Genomic DNA, 17666 nt, shown 5'->3' with positions numbered 1-17666 from the left:
CCCGAGTTTGGTCCCCAGCTCAAAACTGCCTGTAACTCCAGCTCCAGGGTATCCAACACTCTCTCCTGGCCTCTACAGACACCCAGACACATGTACGCACACACGTAAATAAAAAATGAAATAAATATTAAGAAAAAGGATCCCTGCTAACTAATGAATGATGGATTCTTGATGTCTTCGGCCAAAATTAACTAAAGATCGCAGGAAAACCATGTGTATGTGCTGGAAGGTGAGCACAGCTGGCCCCCCTCACAGCAGAGGAAAACCCAGGAAACCAGTACCAAAGGGGCTTTTGGATTTTTGTTGTTGTTGTTGTTTGTTTTTTGAGAAAGGGTTTTTCTGTGTAAGAGCAGCCTTGGAACTCACTCTGTATGTAAACCAAGCTGGCCTCGAACTCACAGAGATTCATCTGCCTCTACACCTGAGTACTGGATTAAAGGTGTGTGCCCCCACCACCCAGTGCCAAAGAGTTTTATTAGTGGAAAAAAAGACAAAAAACCCCAACAACCATCTCTCATAGTTTATTAACAAAAAAGTACACAGTGATAATTGTATAGTTCCTCCTCTGCAATCGCCACTCCTTAAGTGACCATCTTTTCTAGAAATGGATCGTCAGACATACTTTAAAACCGTTCTGATAAATATATCGCTGCACTGCATCCAGCCTGGATAACCCTCTTCAACAAGGCATACGCTGGGGCCTGTGGAGAACAAAGGGCTGCAATGTAGCTGGGTGGCAGAGGGCTTGTCTATCACCCACAGCACCCTGAGTTTGGTCTGCAGCACTTCAGAGGAGAAATCAGCAAACAGCGCACGAGCTATGCTCACTGGCAGAGCGCTTGCCTAGCAAGGTCCTGGGTTCAACCCCAGCCCCTGAGCAACCAACAACCAAACCACATGTGGTGCGTCTATGTTTAGATGTCAGACTTGGATTCACTTCTAGGGCAGGGTTTGGGCTCCTCTGGACAAAAAAACAGGATCTGGGAAATCATTTGATTGGAAACAAAAGCTATTCAGATTGCTAGAAGCATCTATGGCCACTGAAACCCTAGGCTGCTCCTTGGGATAATAACAGTAGGACACAGGAGCCTCATCTGGACCAAGGCTGAGCTTGTGTGCTTTCTGTCCAGGAGCTGGCTCCCTGACCTCTGACCTTTATTTTCAAATGTCTTTCTGAGAACAGAAACCTTTGGCCCCTCCACCTTTAAAACTATCCCCAGGCATCGCCAGCCACAGTCCGTCCCTACCAGCTCCGCGTCGTGGTCCAGGCCCGTGTCGTGGTGCTCAAGTTCCTCATCTCGGAACTTCTTGATGACCTGGAAAAGAACGGGAACTCAAGCAGAAGCCAGTCGGCACTCTGGGTCACCTGCCGCTCCTCCCATGTCCGGCCAGAGATTCGTGTCCTAATCGACAGGTGAGGGCCACGTGCTCTTCCTATGAAAGGGCCAGCATTTGCTCTGCCATCCTAGCGGGGAGAGCAGCCTTGCAGGAGTAAACCATGGGTGTGGCTCTAACAAGATTTATTTATGAAACAAGCTTGGCCGCAGGCTGGTGTTTGCCAACTGCCGATTTGGGTTTTACAAATTAAGTTGGGGCCTGTCTGAGTCAGTGTTCTACTGCTGTGAGGAGACACCATGACCTAGGCAACCCTTATAACTATAAAAGAAAGCATATAATTGGGAGTTGGCTTGCAGTTTCAGAGTTTAGTTTAGCATGGCAGGGAACACAGCAACACTTACAGTGCTGGAGGAGTAGCTGAGAGCTATATCCTGGTCTGCAGGCCAAGAGAGAGACTCTGGGCCTGGCCTGACTTTTGAAATCTTAAAGCCTGCCCCGAGTGACACATTTTCTCCAACATGGCTATACCTCCTAATTCCTCTCAAATAATGCCACTCCCTGATGACTAAGCATTCACATACATGAGCCTGTGGGGGCCATTCTTAGTCAAACCGCCACATGGCCAAACACAGTGATGCATCCTGACAACCCCGATACTTGGAAGCAGGAGGACCAAGAGTCAAGACCAACCTGGTCTATAGACAGAGACTTTGTCTTGAAAACAAAACAAACAAAATCCAAACAAACAACCTACTGCTGGGGGGTGGAAGGATGGTGCTGAGGCAGGGCGATCCTTTGTACCCACCAAATGAAGACCAGCCTGGCTGAGTTCCTTCTTCCTGTAGGCAATGACCTGAGGTGCTCTAGAACTTCGGTCACACAGCCTAAAGACTTCATCATCATTTACTTTATTTTATTTCGGAGATTATAATTTAATTACATTTCTCCCTTCCCTTTCCTCCCTCCAAACCTTCCCATGTACCCCTCCATGCTCTCCTTCCAATTTATGGTCTCTTTATATCACCAATTGTTATCGTATGCATATATGTGTTTGCATATACATATTTAAATATAATCTGCTGGGTCTATATAATGCTACCTGCATGTATGTTTTCAGGGCTGACCTTGTGGCACTGGAAAACCATGGGTGTGCTCTCCCGTGAAGAAGCCACCTATCCCATATCAGCTTCCCTCCATTACCTATGGTTCTCTGTGTAGGTTGAGAACTCGTGGACTTTTCTGTCCAGTTTAGCATGTTAGCTGGTGTCTTCCGTGTACAGTCTATGAACTGTTGAGTCATGGATGTGCAGAGGACACACAGACCTGGACTCAGGAGACATCAGTTCTAGGCTTCACTGTGCCAGAGCCCTATAACCTGTCTGTCTCAGGACTCCTCGCCCCTCCCCAAGCTAAGCCCTGCCTCCTCAGCTCCCTTACATCTTTCTCTGTCACCTGTCACTTGCCCTTTCTCCCCTTAGGCAGAGCAGTCACCTGCAGTAGCTCCTCATACTTCTCAGGGTCCTCCTCCATCAGCGTGCGGATCTGGTTGTTGTAGTGATGAGCAATGGTCTCTTCTATGGCCACAGTGCAGGCCATTGCCCCTTCCTTCCCCAGCAAGGCAGTTCCCGCCCCTGCAGTCGTCAAACAAGGTCAAGCATGACATGAGCCACAGGCTGCCGGTCAAAGACATCATGAGGCATCCTGACATCTGGGCTGGCAACTCTATGGTACGGTTATGTCATGCATCTGGTGACTATAACATTCTTTATTGATTCTTTAGTAATTTCAAATCGTGCATCTGGATCCCACTCACTTCCCAGTCCCTCCATATCTGTCCCTCAGCCCTGAAGTGTCTTCCTGAAAAAGAGCCCCCTCCCAAAATTAATTAAAAACAAAATAAAACAAACAAAAAACCACCTCGCTCCTCCATCTTTTCCACCTCCCCAACACCTCCTCATTTGTCCTAGTGGCACTGGGAGCTGCGGAGTGTCATGCTGTATCCTTTTGTCCAATCAGCCCCACCCGCAAATGTTCCTTATGGTCAGTGGTCTGGTTCAAGGCCTCTGGCCTCTGGTGCACAATCATCATTGGACTCTCACCAAAACTCCTTTTGGATATCCTGATGTTGCCCTGAGTCATGGAGATCCTGCAGCTATTGTTCTGCGCGACCAATCCCTTCACACACTCCAGCACTTCGTAGATGCGGTAGATGTTAGGGTGGGTCAACACAAGGCCCAGGATGGGAGTGTGGGTGGGACCATCTCTCCCAAGAATGGGAGTTAGGGGAGCTTTCCCATGAGGGTCAGGGCCAACTATCCCCAGGTCAGTGAAGGGTGGGCCAGTATTTCAACATGTATGGCTTGTATGGCCTTATATCCGGGGACGTTTGATGGCACCCAATATCTACCCTCTAGTTATTGGTAGTACCTGCTAAGCCTAATACTGGACATTTCAATGTTCCCATGAATGCTCTGAAACAGATACTCCAAGCTGAGAAGCAGTTTGCGCTCACTATTAATGCCAGTCACAACGTTCTTTTGAATGTATCCTTCTGTTTTATTTGGTTAGTTTGATGGGGTTTTTTTTCTGTTTTTTTTTTTTGAGACAAGACTTCACTATGAAACCCAAGTTAGCCTGGAACTTACTGTGTAACCAAGGCTGGTTTCTATCCTCCACCCTCCTGCCTCTGCCACCTGAGTGATGAGGTTGCAGGTATGCACCACCAGGCAGGCTCAGTGAGCCTTGGTCCTTCTGCTGAGAGCCTAGAACGTTACGCTGGGTTCTTCACTCTTCTTCCTTTTTTTCCTTTGGGGTGGGGGCTCAAGACAGGGTTTCTCTATGTTAGAGCCCTAGCTGTCCTGGGACTTGGCCTTGAACTCACAGATCTGCCTTTGCCTCACAAGTGCTGAGATGAAAGGAGTGGGAGACCATGCCCAGTACTCAAGCTGATCTCAGGTTAGCATCCCCAGGAGACGCCATCTGGCTGTGATTGCACCATCTAGTGCTCCTGTGTGTATCATAACTGTACCATCTAGTGTCCCCATGTGTATCATAACTGCACTATCTAGTGTCCCCATGTGTATCATAACTGCACTATCTAGTGTCCCCGTGTGTATCAGAAGTGCACTATCTAGTGTCCCCATGTGTATCATAACTGCACTATCTAGTGTCCCCATGTGTATCATAACTGCACTATCTAGTGTCCCCGTGTGTATCAGAAGTGCACTATCTAGTGTCCCCATGTGTGTCATAACTGCACTATCTAGTGTCCCCGTGTGTGTGTGTGTGTGTGTCATAACTGCACTATCTAGTGTCCCCATGTGTGTCATAACTGCACTATCTAGTGCTCCTGTGTGTGTCATAACTGCACTATCTAGTGCTCCTGTGTGTGTCATAACTGCACTATCTAGTGTACCCTCTGTGTGTGTGTCATAACTGCACTATCTAGTGTACCCTCTGTGTGTGTGTCATAACTGCACTATCTAGTGTACCCTCTGTGTGTGTGTCATAACTGCACTATCTAGTGTACCCTCTGTGTGTGTCATAACTGCACTATCTAGTGTCCCCGTGTGTGTGTGTGTGTGTGTCATAACTGCACTATCTAGTGTCCCCGTGTGTGTCATAACTGCACTATCTAGTGTCCCCGTGTGTGTCATAACTGCACTATCTAGTGTACCCTCTGTGTGTGTGTCATAACTGTACTATCTAGTGTACCCTCTGTGTGTGTCATAACTGCACTATCTAGTGTACCCTCTGTGTGTGTCATAACTGCACTATCTAGTGTCCCCGTGTGTGTCATAACTGCACTATCTAGTGTCCCTGTGTGTGTCATAACTGCACTATCTAGTGCTCCTGTGTGTGTCATAACTGCACTATCTAGTGTCCCAGTGTGTGTGTGTGTCAGAAGTGTACTATCTAGTGTCCCTGTGTGTGTCATAACTGCACTATCTAGTGTACCCTCTGTGTGTGTGTCATAACTGCACTATCTAGTGTACCCTCTGTGTGTCATAACTGCACTATCTAGTGTCCCTGTGTGTGTGTCATAACTGCACTATCTAGTGTCCCTTTGTGTGTGTGTCAGAAGTGCACTATCTAGTGTCCCTGTGTGTGTCATAACTGCACTATCTAGTGTCCCTTTGTGTGTGTGTCAGAAGTGCACTATCTAGTGTCCCTGTGTGTGTCATAACTGCACTATCTAGTGTCCCTGTGTGTATCATAACTGCACTATCTAGTGTCCCCGTGTGTATCAGAAGTGCACTATCTAGTGTCCCCATGTGTGTCATAACTGCACTATCTAGTGTCCCCATGTGTGTCATAACTGCACTATCTAGTGTACCCTCTGTGTGTGTGTCATAACTGCACTATCTAGTGTACCCTCTGTGTGTGTCATAACTGCACTATCTAGTGTCCCCGTGTGTATCAGAAGTGCACTATCTAGTGTCCCCGTGTGTGTCATAACTGCACTATCTAGTGTCCCTGTGTGTGTCATAACTGCACTATCTAGTGTCCCCGTGTGTGTGTGTGTGTGTGTCATAACTGCACTATCTAGTGTCCCCGTGTGTGTCATAACTGCACTATCTAGTGTACCCTCTGTGTGTGTCATAACTGCACTATCTAGTGTCCCCGTGTGTGTGTGTGTGTGTGTCATAACTGCACTATCTAGTGTCCCCGTGTGTGTCATAACTGCACTATCTAGTGTACCCTCTGTGTGTGTCATAACTGCACTATCTAGTGTACCCTCTGTGTGTGTCATAACTGCACTATCTAGTGTCCCCGTGTGTGTGTGTGTGTGTGTCATAACTGCACTATCTAGTGTCCCCGTGTGTGTCATAACTGCACTATCTAGTGTCCCCGTGTGTGTCATAACTGCACTATCTAGTGCTCCTGTGTGTGTCATAACTGCACTATCTAGTGTCCCAGTGTGTGTGTGTCAGAAGTGTACTATCTAGTGTCCCTGTGTGTGTCATAACTGCACTATCTAGTGTACCCTCTGTGTGTGTGTCATAACTGCACTATCTAGTGTACCCTCTGTGTGTCATAACTGCACTATCTAGTGTCCCTTTGTGTGTGTGTCAGAAGTGCACTATCTAGTGTCCCTTTGTGTGTGTGTCAGAAGTGCACTATCTAGTGTCCCTGTGTGTGTCATAACTGCACTATCTAGTGTACCCTCTGTGTGTGTGTCATAACTGCACTATCTAGTGTACCCTCTGTGTGTGTCATAACTGCACTATCTAGTGTACCCTCTGTGTGTGTCATAACTGCACTATCTAGTGTCCCCGTGTGTGTGTGTGTGTGTGTGTCATAACTGCACTATCTAGTGTCCCCGTGTGTGTCATAACTGCACTATCTAGTGTCCCTGTGTGTGTCATAACTGCACTATCTAGTGCTCCTGTGTGTGTCATAACTGCACTATCTAGTGTCCCAGTGTGTGTGTGTCAGAAGTGTACTATCTAGTGTCCCTGTGTGTGTCATAACTGCACTATCTAGTGTACCCTCTGTGTGTGTGTCATAACTGCACTATCTAGTGTACCCTCTGTGTGTCATAACTGCACTATCTAGTGTCCCTGTGTGTGTGTCATAACTGCACTATCTAGTGTCCCTTTGTGTGTGTGTCAGAAGTGCACTATCTAGTGTCCCTGTGTGTGTCATAACTGCACTATCTAGTGTACCCTCTGTGTGTGTGTCATAACTGCACTATCTAGTGTACCCTCTGTGTGTGTCATAACTGCACTATCTAGTGTACCCTCTGTGTGTGTCATAACTGCACTATCTAGTGTCACTGTGTGTGTCATGACTGCACTATCTAGTGCACCTGTGTGTGTCACACTTTCTATTTATGAAAGCGATGATCCTATGTTAAGGTCATATGAGCAAAAAATCCATCAGCTTCAATTTAAGTTTAAGAAAACACTAAGTAAATAAAAAAAGGTTGGCTGAGGGCATGACCAGGGTAACCAAGGCTTGAACAACCAACTCGTCACTGAAGGACCCCAACTCGCTTTAACCACAGTTATGCCGTTCTGCAAAGGTTTTCAGATAGCAAGCTTAATTAAAGGCCTCCGGAATTCAGTGCCTCTGGAATGCTGAGCGAAGATACCTGAGGTTAGAGCAAGGACAGCCTTATCTGGCTGCGAGACAGGAGATTTATGAACTGGCCATAAAAACAAAGAAAGAGGATTGCGAGGCCTGAGTCACGTATAAAGCGGGGCTCGTCACGAGTCAGAGGCTGTGCAATCAGACATCTGGTCGCCAGCCAGGAAGGCAGAAAGAGATAAGAAAAACAGGTAGCACAACCCCCTCCTTGGTATCCAGGTGGGTCTGGACAACCCCCTCCTTGGTATTTAGGTAAAAGGTCAAGAATGTGCCACTCAGCTTAGCCTTATTTAAATTGACCAATGAAATGAATCCCCATAACCACCCTGCATCTCGCTTCTGTAAACCTTGCTTTTTGCTCTCCTATAAAAACCCCTCACCCCCAACCTGTGGCACGCAAGTCTTCCGAGAGACTCTGCCGCCCCAGGTACCTGCGTATCCTATCCAATAAACCTCTTGCAGTTTGCATCCGGCTGCGTGTTTTCGACTGATCTTTGGGCACAGGGCCTCTCTCGAAGGAAGATGCCCACGGGAGTCTTTCAGTCACCAACAGACACTTACCCAGTGCAAAGCCTGCCACGTTCCACAAGGGCATCAGAACTGTAGGTCGGACCCTGAATGCAACCATCAGCTCGTTGAACTTTTTCAAATGGTCCTTCTCTTGATCCCACATTTTCTGCGGGAGGAACCATAAAAAGAGGCAAGCATTACAAGGGCCTCTGGCTATGCCCTGGGAACTTGCTATGGCTGAGCACACAGGAGCCAAGGGAGCGGTGTAATGATGAGAGCTGCGGTCTCCCATCCCCCTACGGATCCATAAGATAAAAGCAAAACACAGAAGCTCTCAAAAAAGAAGACAGCCTGCAAGGTCAAGGCAGCACCTCAGACTAAGAAAAGGTCCACTGCCACACCTCCAGACCCACACCCACCTCACTGACCCAGCTCAGAACTGGAAGGGCAAAATGTCAGCCACAGTGTAATTCCTGCTAGACTCCACACAAAGGGTGGGGACAGAAGGACAAGAGCAGCTAAGGCAGGACAGTCGGTGCTTCCTAAACACCAGGTGCCACCAGCATGGTTTTGGCAGGCTGCTCCTGCCATGCACACAGTGCCTCGTTAGGGCAGACTGGTCATCCCCAAGGACTCACACCACAGTCGTCTTATGCAGGGAGCCCTCTGGAACCCCGGGTTCTGAGCCATCGGTTCCAGCAACCACAGGTGAAAATTGTAGATAGAGACTGCTTGTTCATTTGTCGCCCAGACCCGAGTAATCACACAGAATCTATATTAATTACAGCGCTGCTTGGCCTATTTGCTCAGGCTTCTTATTAACTAACTCTTTCATCTTAAATTAACCCATCTCTATTAATCTATGTATCATCATGAGGGTGTGGCCTACCGGTAAGGTCTGGTGTCTTTCTCCTTTGGCAGCTACATGGTGTCTCTCTGACTCCACCAACTCTCTCTATTTATCTCTTCCAGCCTGTCTATCCCTGCCATAGGCCAAAGCAGCTTTATTCATTGACCAATAAAAGTAACACATATACAGAAGGACATCCCACATCAGAAAATAATGAAAAATAACTATGTCCTGAAAACACACGGACTGTTCTCAACAGGAAGCAGGACGGCAAATGTGCAGTATCCTCCTAGCATTGGAGATTCTCAGTGGCCTGGACATGCTTCAAGGCAGAGAGGCACAGGTGCAGGGGCGACATGCAGATGTATATCATCTTACATGTGGTATGAGCTACGGGAGCTGGGATGTCTGTGGGGAATCAGAAGCTACCACATGCCAGGCATGGCCCCAATAGCTCCATATGAGCTTGTTTATTCCCCAATGAAACCCAGTGAGTTAGGGGTTTTACCAGGCTGGTCTGCACACAGGGTAAGGTCACAGATGGTAAGAACTGTAAAGGGAACCTGGATTCCTGGGACTGAAGACCCTCTCTCTGTCAGTCTGTGCGAGGACAAGTCTACAGGTGCCTCCTGGCGTGTGGAGCATTCCCCTCACGGAGGCATCTGCAGCCTTTCCTGATACCAAAGAGTCACATCACAGGTACACTTGGTTCCCACACTCAGTTTCTTTCTCTCTTTTACATGTCCTCTCTTCCCATTCTTTCTTTCTGACCTGAGACTTTCTATGTAGCCCAGGCTGGCCTCAAACTCACAGAGAGCTGGTTGCCTAAAGGGATGCACCACCACACTTAGCCATGTCCAATTTAGATCTGTACTTTTCCAAACAGAACATACGCTCTTTGTTTCCCAGCACCTCCCTTTGGAACATGCAGGCAGAGGTGATTACCGCGGGCTTCAGATTCATTGCCAGGGCAACAGGTCAGGTTGAGACTTAGGGAAGAGCCCACCTGAATGACAGGGCCCACACTGGACCGGCCCAGCACAGCCATCTGCCCTGCATAGATGCGGTTTGCTCCATATTCACCAGCGTGATCCACCCGAATTATTCGATCCACAGCTGCCCGGTTAATATTGTCTAAGGTCATTCCTGAACTGTGAAACCTGACGACAGTGGCTCGTCCATAGGCTGCAATGAAAACGCAAGAAACAGTCCTTCATTATCTACACAGAACATTAATGTCCTTTTTATTATATAAAAATTTGCATATCTGTGTGTGTGTTGATATGCATGTGGCAGTCAGAGGACAACTTGCAGGGGTCAGTTCCCTCCTTCCTCCACATGGGGTCCAGGGATGGGACTCAGGCCTTTGTGCTTGGCAGCAAGCACTGAGCCATCTCACTGGCTTGTAATCCTTTTGCAGGTAGAATGAAAGATGTGTTAGAACCAAGGTCATAAGCAAGCCCTGAGGGCCGCACATGTCTATCAATGCATTCTTTGTCATCTGCAAAGCTCAAACCCCGAAGATTTCACTTAAAGAACAGGGCTTATGGCTTCACTTCACACACATGGTCATCTGGAAAAGCCAAAGCCTGTCCTCACCAGGCAGCTCACGTGACAGCTGCCTTGGGAAAGGCTCTCCCTTCCCAAGCTGTACAGCAGAAGCCTGTGGAGCACAAAGCAGGCCATGATGCTCTTCCCCAGTCTTCCTGGGAAGCAGGCCCATGCTGATAGCCTGAAAAGGCTCAGGGTGCAAAATGTGGTAGCCCAGGTTGGGACTTAGAAATCCTTTTAATACATTGGTTCCATGGACAGGTGACAGCTTAGGTTTATCTATAGTGGCATTTCATTTATATTTTAATAAATATAGCTTTCCTGAGGATCAGAAAAATAAAACAGTCACATTGGCCAGCCTTACAGACCAGGCAATGACACACACCTTTAATCCCAGTAGCCACATTAGCTGCCATAGAAACCAGGCAATAGTGGTGCACGCCCTTAATCCCAGAACTAAAGAGGAATATAAAATGTAAGGAGACAGCTCTCTGTATAACCATTTTGGACTGAGGTTGAGGTAAGAACCAGTGCTGGCTGCTTTGCTTTTCTAGTCTTCAGGTTGAACCCCAATATCAGTCTCTGAGTTTTTATTAATTGTGCTACATTTGGTGGCCAACTTTTGAGGTACAAATTCATGAAAAAGCCATTTGCCTGAAGCTGTTTAGCCACCAGCCCAGGCCAGAGCTGGGATTGGAATTCCAGCTCTGGGAATTAAAACCCAAACCAAGCCACCTGGGTTCGGAAGAAGCACTAGTGCCCCAACTCCCATCCGCCTGGCTTAGCTTCCATGAAAAGATAGAAAATACACAGAGAATCTGGATACTGTATGTTATTGTGTTGTCTTTGAACTGTTTGACTGCTGAGGAAGGAGCAGCAGCTACTAAAAGACAGTTGATTATAAATGTTGCTGGATTTAACCAACCTATATATTTTGAAAATGCCTTGACTTCAAAATTTAAGCCAAAAGATAATGTTACTTTGGAGAAGAGGTTTCGCTTTTATTTCCACAGAAAATGAGAGGCTGTGGATTCATTTTGGGTCAAGGAAAATGAGGTTTAATCAAGGAAGACCCCTCTTAAAAAACTCTGATAGGAGTGGATGGCCCAGATGATCCCACATTTCAGAGCACCTCTGTTGCAGTTTCTTTTTTTTTTTTTTTTTCAGCTTGCTGTACTTTAATGAGACACCCAAGGCCAAGACACTGCACCTGACACTGCTATAAATAAAAGGGAAATCCAATCAATCAGTCATCAAGGGCTCCAGAGTGAACGGCGTTTTCATAACTTCCATGTTTATCGTCTTTGCTTTCTGGGTGTAATTTTATCAGATCATCGATTCGAAGAATGGTAATCGCAGCTTCTGTTGCAAACTTCAGGCTCTTCACTTTAACTATGGTTGGTTCAAAAACCCCTGCTTGCTTGTTGTCTCGTGGTTTTCCATTGATCAAATCAAGACCAATCCACTTTAGATTTTTACGTTCTGGGTTAACTTGAGCCTCATTGTGAAAAGCTCTTAACTTGGCAACCAGGTCTGTGGAATCTTGGTCTGTTGCAGTTTCTAATGCATTCTGCATCCAGAACAGCTTCAAGGCTGCTGGCTGAGAAGATCAAGTCTCACAGAATACTCCAGTCAGGACTTGACCATAATCCTAAATTTTCTTTGGGTCACCATAAGATTATCAGCACCCCCAATCAGCAGGAAGTAGCCTAGAAAACTACGCTCACATTCCCAAAAAATAAATTATGCATGTTTGTTTCTTGCGTCAGTTACAAGTTGTTATAGATAATGGTCACGAAAAAAGCTAAACAAAGGAAATTAGATTCAAGGTTCTTGTTTTGAAAAGAAAAAAAAAGGGGATATAGATATGATAGGATAAAAGGATAGATTATTGAATCTACTTTCTAAAAGCAACTACTAGTTTTACATGTTTTACATTGTATTGAATTTTTGTATATTGTATACAAATTTTGTATATTGATACAAACTTAAGATTAATTTTGTTAAAACATACTGTAGATACATTTCTAATCTTGTTCAAGGTATTGGACCTATACAGCTCATTTAACAATATAATGCAGATCTCTAGTCCTTTAAAATTATTGTTGTCAACAGTTTAGGATAATAAGAAAATGCAGGGTAGTAATTAGTCACCTATTATAATTGAACTGTAGTCACATTAAGTATGGTTTCAAAGTCTGACAAAGATATATTTTAGATAGGTCATCTTCAGACACTTCAGAGATCTACAGAATATGGCGTTGAAGATGTTTTAATAACATAGGCTCTTTTTGTTTGTTTGTTTTTATTTTTGTTTTGTTTTTTCAAGACAGGGTTTCTCTGAAGCTTTGGAGCCTGGCCTGGAACTAGCTTTTGTAGACCAGGCTGGCCTCGAACTCACAGAGATCTGCTTGTCTTTATCTCCTGAGTGTTGGGGTTAAAGGTGTGCACCACCACCGCCCAGCTAGGCTCTTTTTATGACAATGAGACATGTCTGCTCCTGGCAGCACCAATCTACTTCAGAGAAGATAATGGGCATTGAAGAAACTCCACATGGAGTTTACTTTCTTTGTGGCAAAATTAAGACACTGGACAAGAAAATGCCCTTGCCTCGACTGCTGACAGTATGCTTTCCTAATTGGACAAGCAGGACACAAAAGAAAGTGACTGTCAAACATTGTCAAGACAAGGAGGGAGAGTCCTTCAGAATACCCTGCTTCACAAAAGTCTGTCAAAAATGCTAGGCCTATAGGCCAAAGATGAATGCCTCTATGTTGCAAAGGAACTTTGGGTGACTGTCCAGGAAGCCAGATGTTTCTGTCATTTCTCACATTCTTTGGAAGTCACTTGCTTGCACTTCCTGCTTACTCAGTTACTATTATTTCCTTCTTGGGTCTCTAAAGGAGTTGAAAACTAGATAGTTTTCCTTGTTTACCTGATGTAGAAAAAAAGTTGTGATAGAAAGTAAATTAGGTACAAGACTTTGGACTCACCAAGATAGGTTAGATAGGGAGTATTTTCTCTAAATTGGTCAAATGCAAATGGACTAGACATTGTTGATGCATTTATTGTCTGTATACAATGTATATAGTTATTGTACTTATTATATACAGTTTTTCTTATATTATAGTCTTTTTTATTTTAGACAAAAAAAGGAATGTATTGGCATTTCATTTATATTTTAATAAATAAAGCTTGCCTGAAGATCAGAAAAGTAAAACAGTTACACTGGCCAGCCTTACAGATCAGACAGCAATGGCACACACCTTTAATCCCTGTAGCCACACTAGTTTGCCATAGAAACCAGGCAATAGTGGTGAATGCCCTTAATCCTAGAACTAGAGAGGATTAAAAAGGGGAGGAGACAGATCTCAGTCCTAGTCTCATTCTGAGATTGCCTGGAGGCAGGATCACCACTTTTGGACTGAGGTCAAGGTAAGAGCCAATGGCTGGCTACTTTGCTTTTCTGGTCTTCAGGTTGAACCCAATATCTGTCTCTGAGTTTTTATTAATTGTGCTACATTTGTCCTCACAAACTGAACTCTTCTTTAAAATGTAAATTCTTTTGAGGAACCTGAATAGCAAACATTTCCATTATACTCTCCAAGTCCTAGATGAGAGGATCTCAAATGTGCATCCCTCTGAGAAGGGTCTTCGTAGTAAGGTGTATTCACCTCATATGAAAACAGAAACCCACAGGTCCTCTGGTTTGTCAGTCTAGCCTAGCTTGGCATTACTTAAAGGGTCACAGACTCTTGGTTTGCCATGACTACCACATCTTTGGAAGATACTTTTACCTTGGCTAACTTCAATGTCCAGAAAACAGGTGGAAAGGTTCATCTGGGACACATTTTCGACTCTTTGATTAAGAAGGCCCAAGGCCTCTGGGACACAGGCCTCAGGGCAGGCATGGTGAATTTGGCATGTCAGTATGTCAGAGTCCTGAACATGAGCTTTGCTGCCAAGTAGAATTTGAAATGTTGTGCTTATTTATTATGGTGTTGGAGTTCATCAAGACCAGGGCTTGATGCATTCGGGGGACACAGTCTACCACTGAGCTATCTCCACAGTCCTGGGATAAAGAGTACACTGTGTACAGAGGAGGATGAATCCTGCAGGAGCGGAACTAGCTTTGGTGTACTGGGCACGACATGCTCTACCTCACTCAGCACACTGACTCTAGACACTGAATAGGGCCCAGAAGCCTGGAAGCTCATGGACTTCTGCCAAGTGTAAAGCACCCCTCCTGACTGCCCTCAGAAAGTGGGTCTCTATGGGCGTGGCCCATGCTTCTCAGGAGAACAATGGGACACAATCAAAGTGACCTGCTGTGTTTCTTCAATTTCAAGGGCCCAAACTTCTAGCCAACTTGTCTCCTTGAAGAAAGTGGAGTCTGGAGACAGAATTGATGAGCCAGTTCTACTTCGCAACACAATCTTGTTCGCTTGTTCTCTTACTTGTTATCAAAGAAAGAGCCAACCCTTTCAAAGAGTTACTGGGAAACAGCAAGGAGCTGAGCAGGTGGGCCACATTCACACAGCTGGTTTTTGAGGAGTGATAAACAGGATTGTGTTTTTACTGAAAACACACTGCACTGCTCTCTAAAATCTCACCTCTCCTCTAGATTCAGGCACTCAATAATGACTGAGAGAGGAGCATGAAGATTGTGCTTGTCTTTTAGCTAACCAAATCCATATAGATATTTCAATTCCAGCATCAGCAGGCAGAGGCAGGCAGAGCTCTGTGAGTTTGAGGACGGGCTGGTGAAATAGCGAGTTCCAGGTCAGCCAGAGCTGCAGAGTGAGATACTGTCTCAAAGCCAAAACAGAAACCTACCCAATAACAAGGCTATTTTCTTTGTTAAGGAGAAACGTATACCTTAGATTTTTTATTATCAGGAGGCTAAATGAGACAAAGGAAGTCAAGTGACTTCATAAATGAAAACAAATGGTTTTTGTTTTTTTGTTTGTTTGTTTGTTTTTTCAAGACAGGGTTTCTGTGTAGCCTTAGCTGTCCTGAAAACTTACTCTGTAGGACAGGCTGACCTTGAACTCATGGAGACCTGCCTATCTCTGCCTTCCAAGTGCTGGGATTAAAAGTGTGCGTCACACCACCAGGTCAAATGATTCTTATTGTTACCTGCTCACTAGGTTAACAAGAAGTCTTATACTTCACATCCCTGGGTTCTGACTGCCTTGTTACCCACTTTAAAATAAAACAGAATCTCAGTGCTAGCAGCTCTCAAATGTGCTGTCCCAAAAGAGGTGCCTGGGAGATTTAAGTGGCTTATGGAATACGGAATATAGTAAGAGGCTCTTAAAACTTCTCTTCTAATCCATTTCTCATCAAGGAAAACATCTCTACTTATAGTTGACAATTCTTAAATATACCCAAACACTAGCTAAGCACTCTTCTTTTTCAGAAAATAAAAATACTCTTGGGGTCAAACTTTGGTAGCACATTCAACACTATCTAATAAAGTTTCATATCTTATCATGGTGGTGGTGTGTGTGATTATTCGCCCATTGGGGACAGGCAATGCAGGCTTACTGTTTACCATAAAGATGTGGTTTTGATGAAACTATTTAATAGGTTTTAGTTACACAAAAACACATCTCAAAACTGCAAACAGTATTGCTATCAGGCAAAACAGAGATCAAATGCCTGAAGATTTAGTGTTGAGAAAATGACCTCACAATTTTTAGGGGCAGCTCAGATAACACATGATTCGAACATGAATCTAGATCCACCTCTCTCCACTCCAAATTCAGTGTTTCTCATATTTTGTAATGCAAACAGTCCCATGAGGAGTTTGATAAAAATGCTGGTACCAGGTCTGAAAAGAGGGCTCCGCAGTTAAGAGTGTACTGCACCTCCAGAGAACTTGAGTTGGGCTTCTAGCACCAACATACAGGGGCTCACAAACTGCCTGCTATTTCAGCTCTGGATTCGAACCCGCTTCTGGCCTCTCTGGCACTTAACTATTGGGCACACACTCATAAAATTTTTAAAAATATTAAAGGAAGGAAAGGAGGGAGGGAGGGAGAGAGAAAGAGAAAGAAAGAGACAGACAGATGAACCCAAGCAGCTAATGAGCGGGACCCGGAAATCTGCATTTCTAACAGGTTAATGCTGCCGATGGACGGCTACATAGCTCGAGAAAGGCCGGGTGGAGACTACAGTGCTCAAGTACCACATGTGCACTGACGTCACGTCACGGGCGGGTAATCGCTTGGTTTCCCCACACACCCACCCTGCGCAAATCCACCTGTTCCTGTCAATCACCTCGGTGTGAGCTACAAACTCCACCCCCCACGTCGCGCGCCTGTGACGCAATGGACGTCTCCCCGGTGACATCCGTGACCTCCCCTTCAGATATCCCCCGGCCTGGAGCCCCGCGCTGGGTCCACGACCGCGAGTGGCCGGTACCTGAGAAGGGCCTCCGGACGCCAGTGCGCAAGCGCCACATGGAAGCAGCCGATATCGCCCTCATGCCGCTCATCGCCGGTAACAACGCAACCAAGGCCTAAGCGCCCGGGCCAACTGTGCTTTCGGCTCACGGTGATGACGCATGGGTGCGGCGGGCCGGGGAAACGCCCCTGGACCCGGGGTTCCTCCCAATTGGCTGGAAATGGCGATGCAAGAACTCTACTGGGTGTGCTGTCTGCCAATTACTTGGGCGTCATGAAAGGGCCCTAGCTGGTTTTATGGATGAGGATGAGGGGTTTCTCAGCAGGGGCGACACAGGTGCAGTACTAGGTCACTGGTGGGGCTTTTGTTTCCCCCGCCTTACGGAGATCTTTTTTCTCTATTTGCAACCTCTCTACACCTAAAATTCAGTAGAAATTACCTGCTAAAACACTCCAGTGCTTGGTGGAATTGTGGGTCTGACAGCTCCTTTCACAGTATTTCCTGTTCCTTCTCATTTTTTTTTTTTTTGAGATTTGTGGCATACATTGTTCTTCATACTTCACTGGATTATTCTTGGCCGTGTGTATTGGTGCACATTGGTGATGGAGAAGACTGTGTATTGAGGGAAGGAAGATTTAACAACATACACTAAACTTTTAAAAGTGCATATCCATTAATATGACAGCTAGGGGCTAGCCAACAGAAATGCGTTTTCAAGTAAGTCATGTATATGAGGCAAAAAAATAAATGCCTAAAGGATATAAATCAGTTATTATAGGTGCTGCCAGAGGCTGTGGTTTTAAGGGAACTTCAGATTGCACCCTTGTTTTTTTGTGTGTATATTTGATGCATACTGTAAAATATTTGAAGCTACTAAGATGTATAATGATAGTGTTCAAATTAGTACAGTACA

At 45.5% G+C, this 17666-nt stretch overlaps 1 protein-coding gene across 2 annotated transcripts; it reads right to left on the bottom strand.

The window, feature by feature from the left end:
* Positions 1-505: 505 nt before the first annotated feature.
* Positions 506-16931, bottom strand: Coq7 (coenzyme Q7, hydroxylase). 2 transcript variants are annotated; one of them, XM_048460376.3, is made up of 6 exons: positions 16772-16931; positions 9798-9976; positions 7993-8107; positions 2830-2969; positions 1248-1316; positions 506-701 (listed from the first exon to the last, which is right to left on the bottom strand). In XM_048460376.3, the coding sequence occupies exons 1-6, from the start codon at positions 16842-16844 to the stop codon at positions 624-626; spliced, it is 654 nt and encodes a 217-aa protein (XP_048316333.1). In that variant the 5' UTR covers positions 16845-16931; the 3' UTR covers positions 506-623. The 2 variants fall into 2 exon arrangements, with proteins under 2 accessions (XP_048316333.1, XP_085549112.1); XM_085692986.2 differs by lacking the exon at positions 506-701 and having other exon boundaries at positions 1017-1316.
* Positions 16932-17666: the final 735 nt, after the last annotated feature.

This window comes from Myodes glareolus, chromosome 7 (assembly GCF_982192425.1).
Source record: "Myodes glareolus chromosome 7, mMyoGla1.1, whole genome shotgun sequence".
Classification (NCBI taxonomy): Eukaryota; Metazoa; Chordata; class Mammalia; order Rodentia; family Cricetidae; genus Myodes; species Myodes glareolus.
The sequence above is the reverse complement of the archived record's forward strand: the minus strand, read 5'-3'. Positions and strand labels throughout refer to the sequence as shown.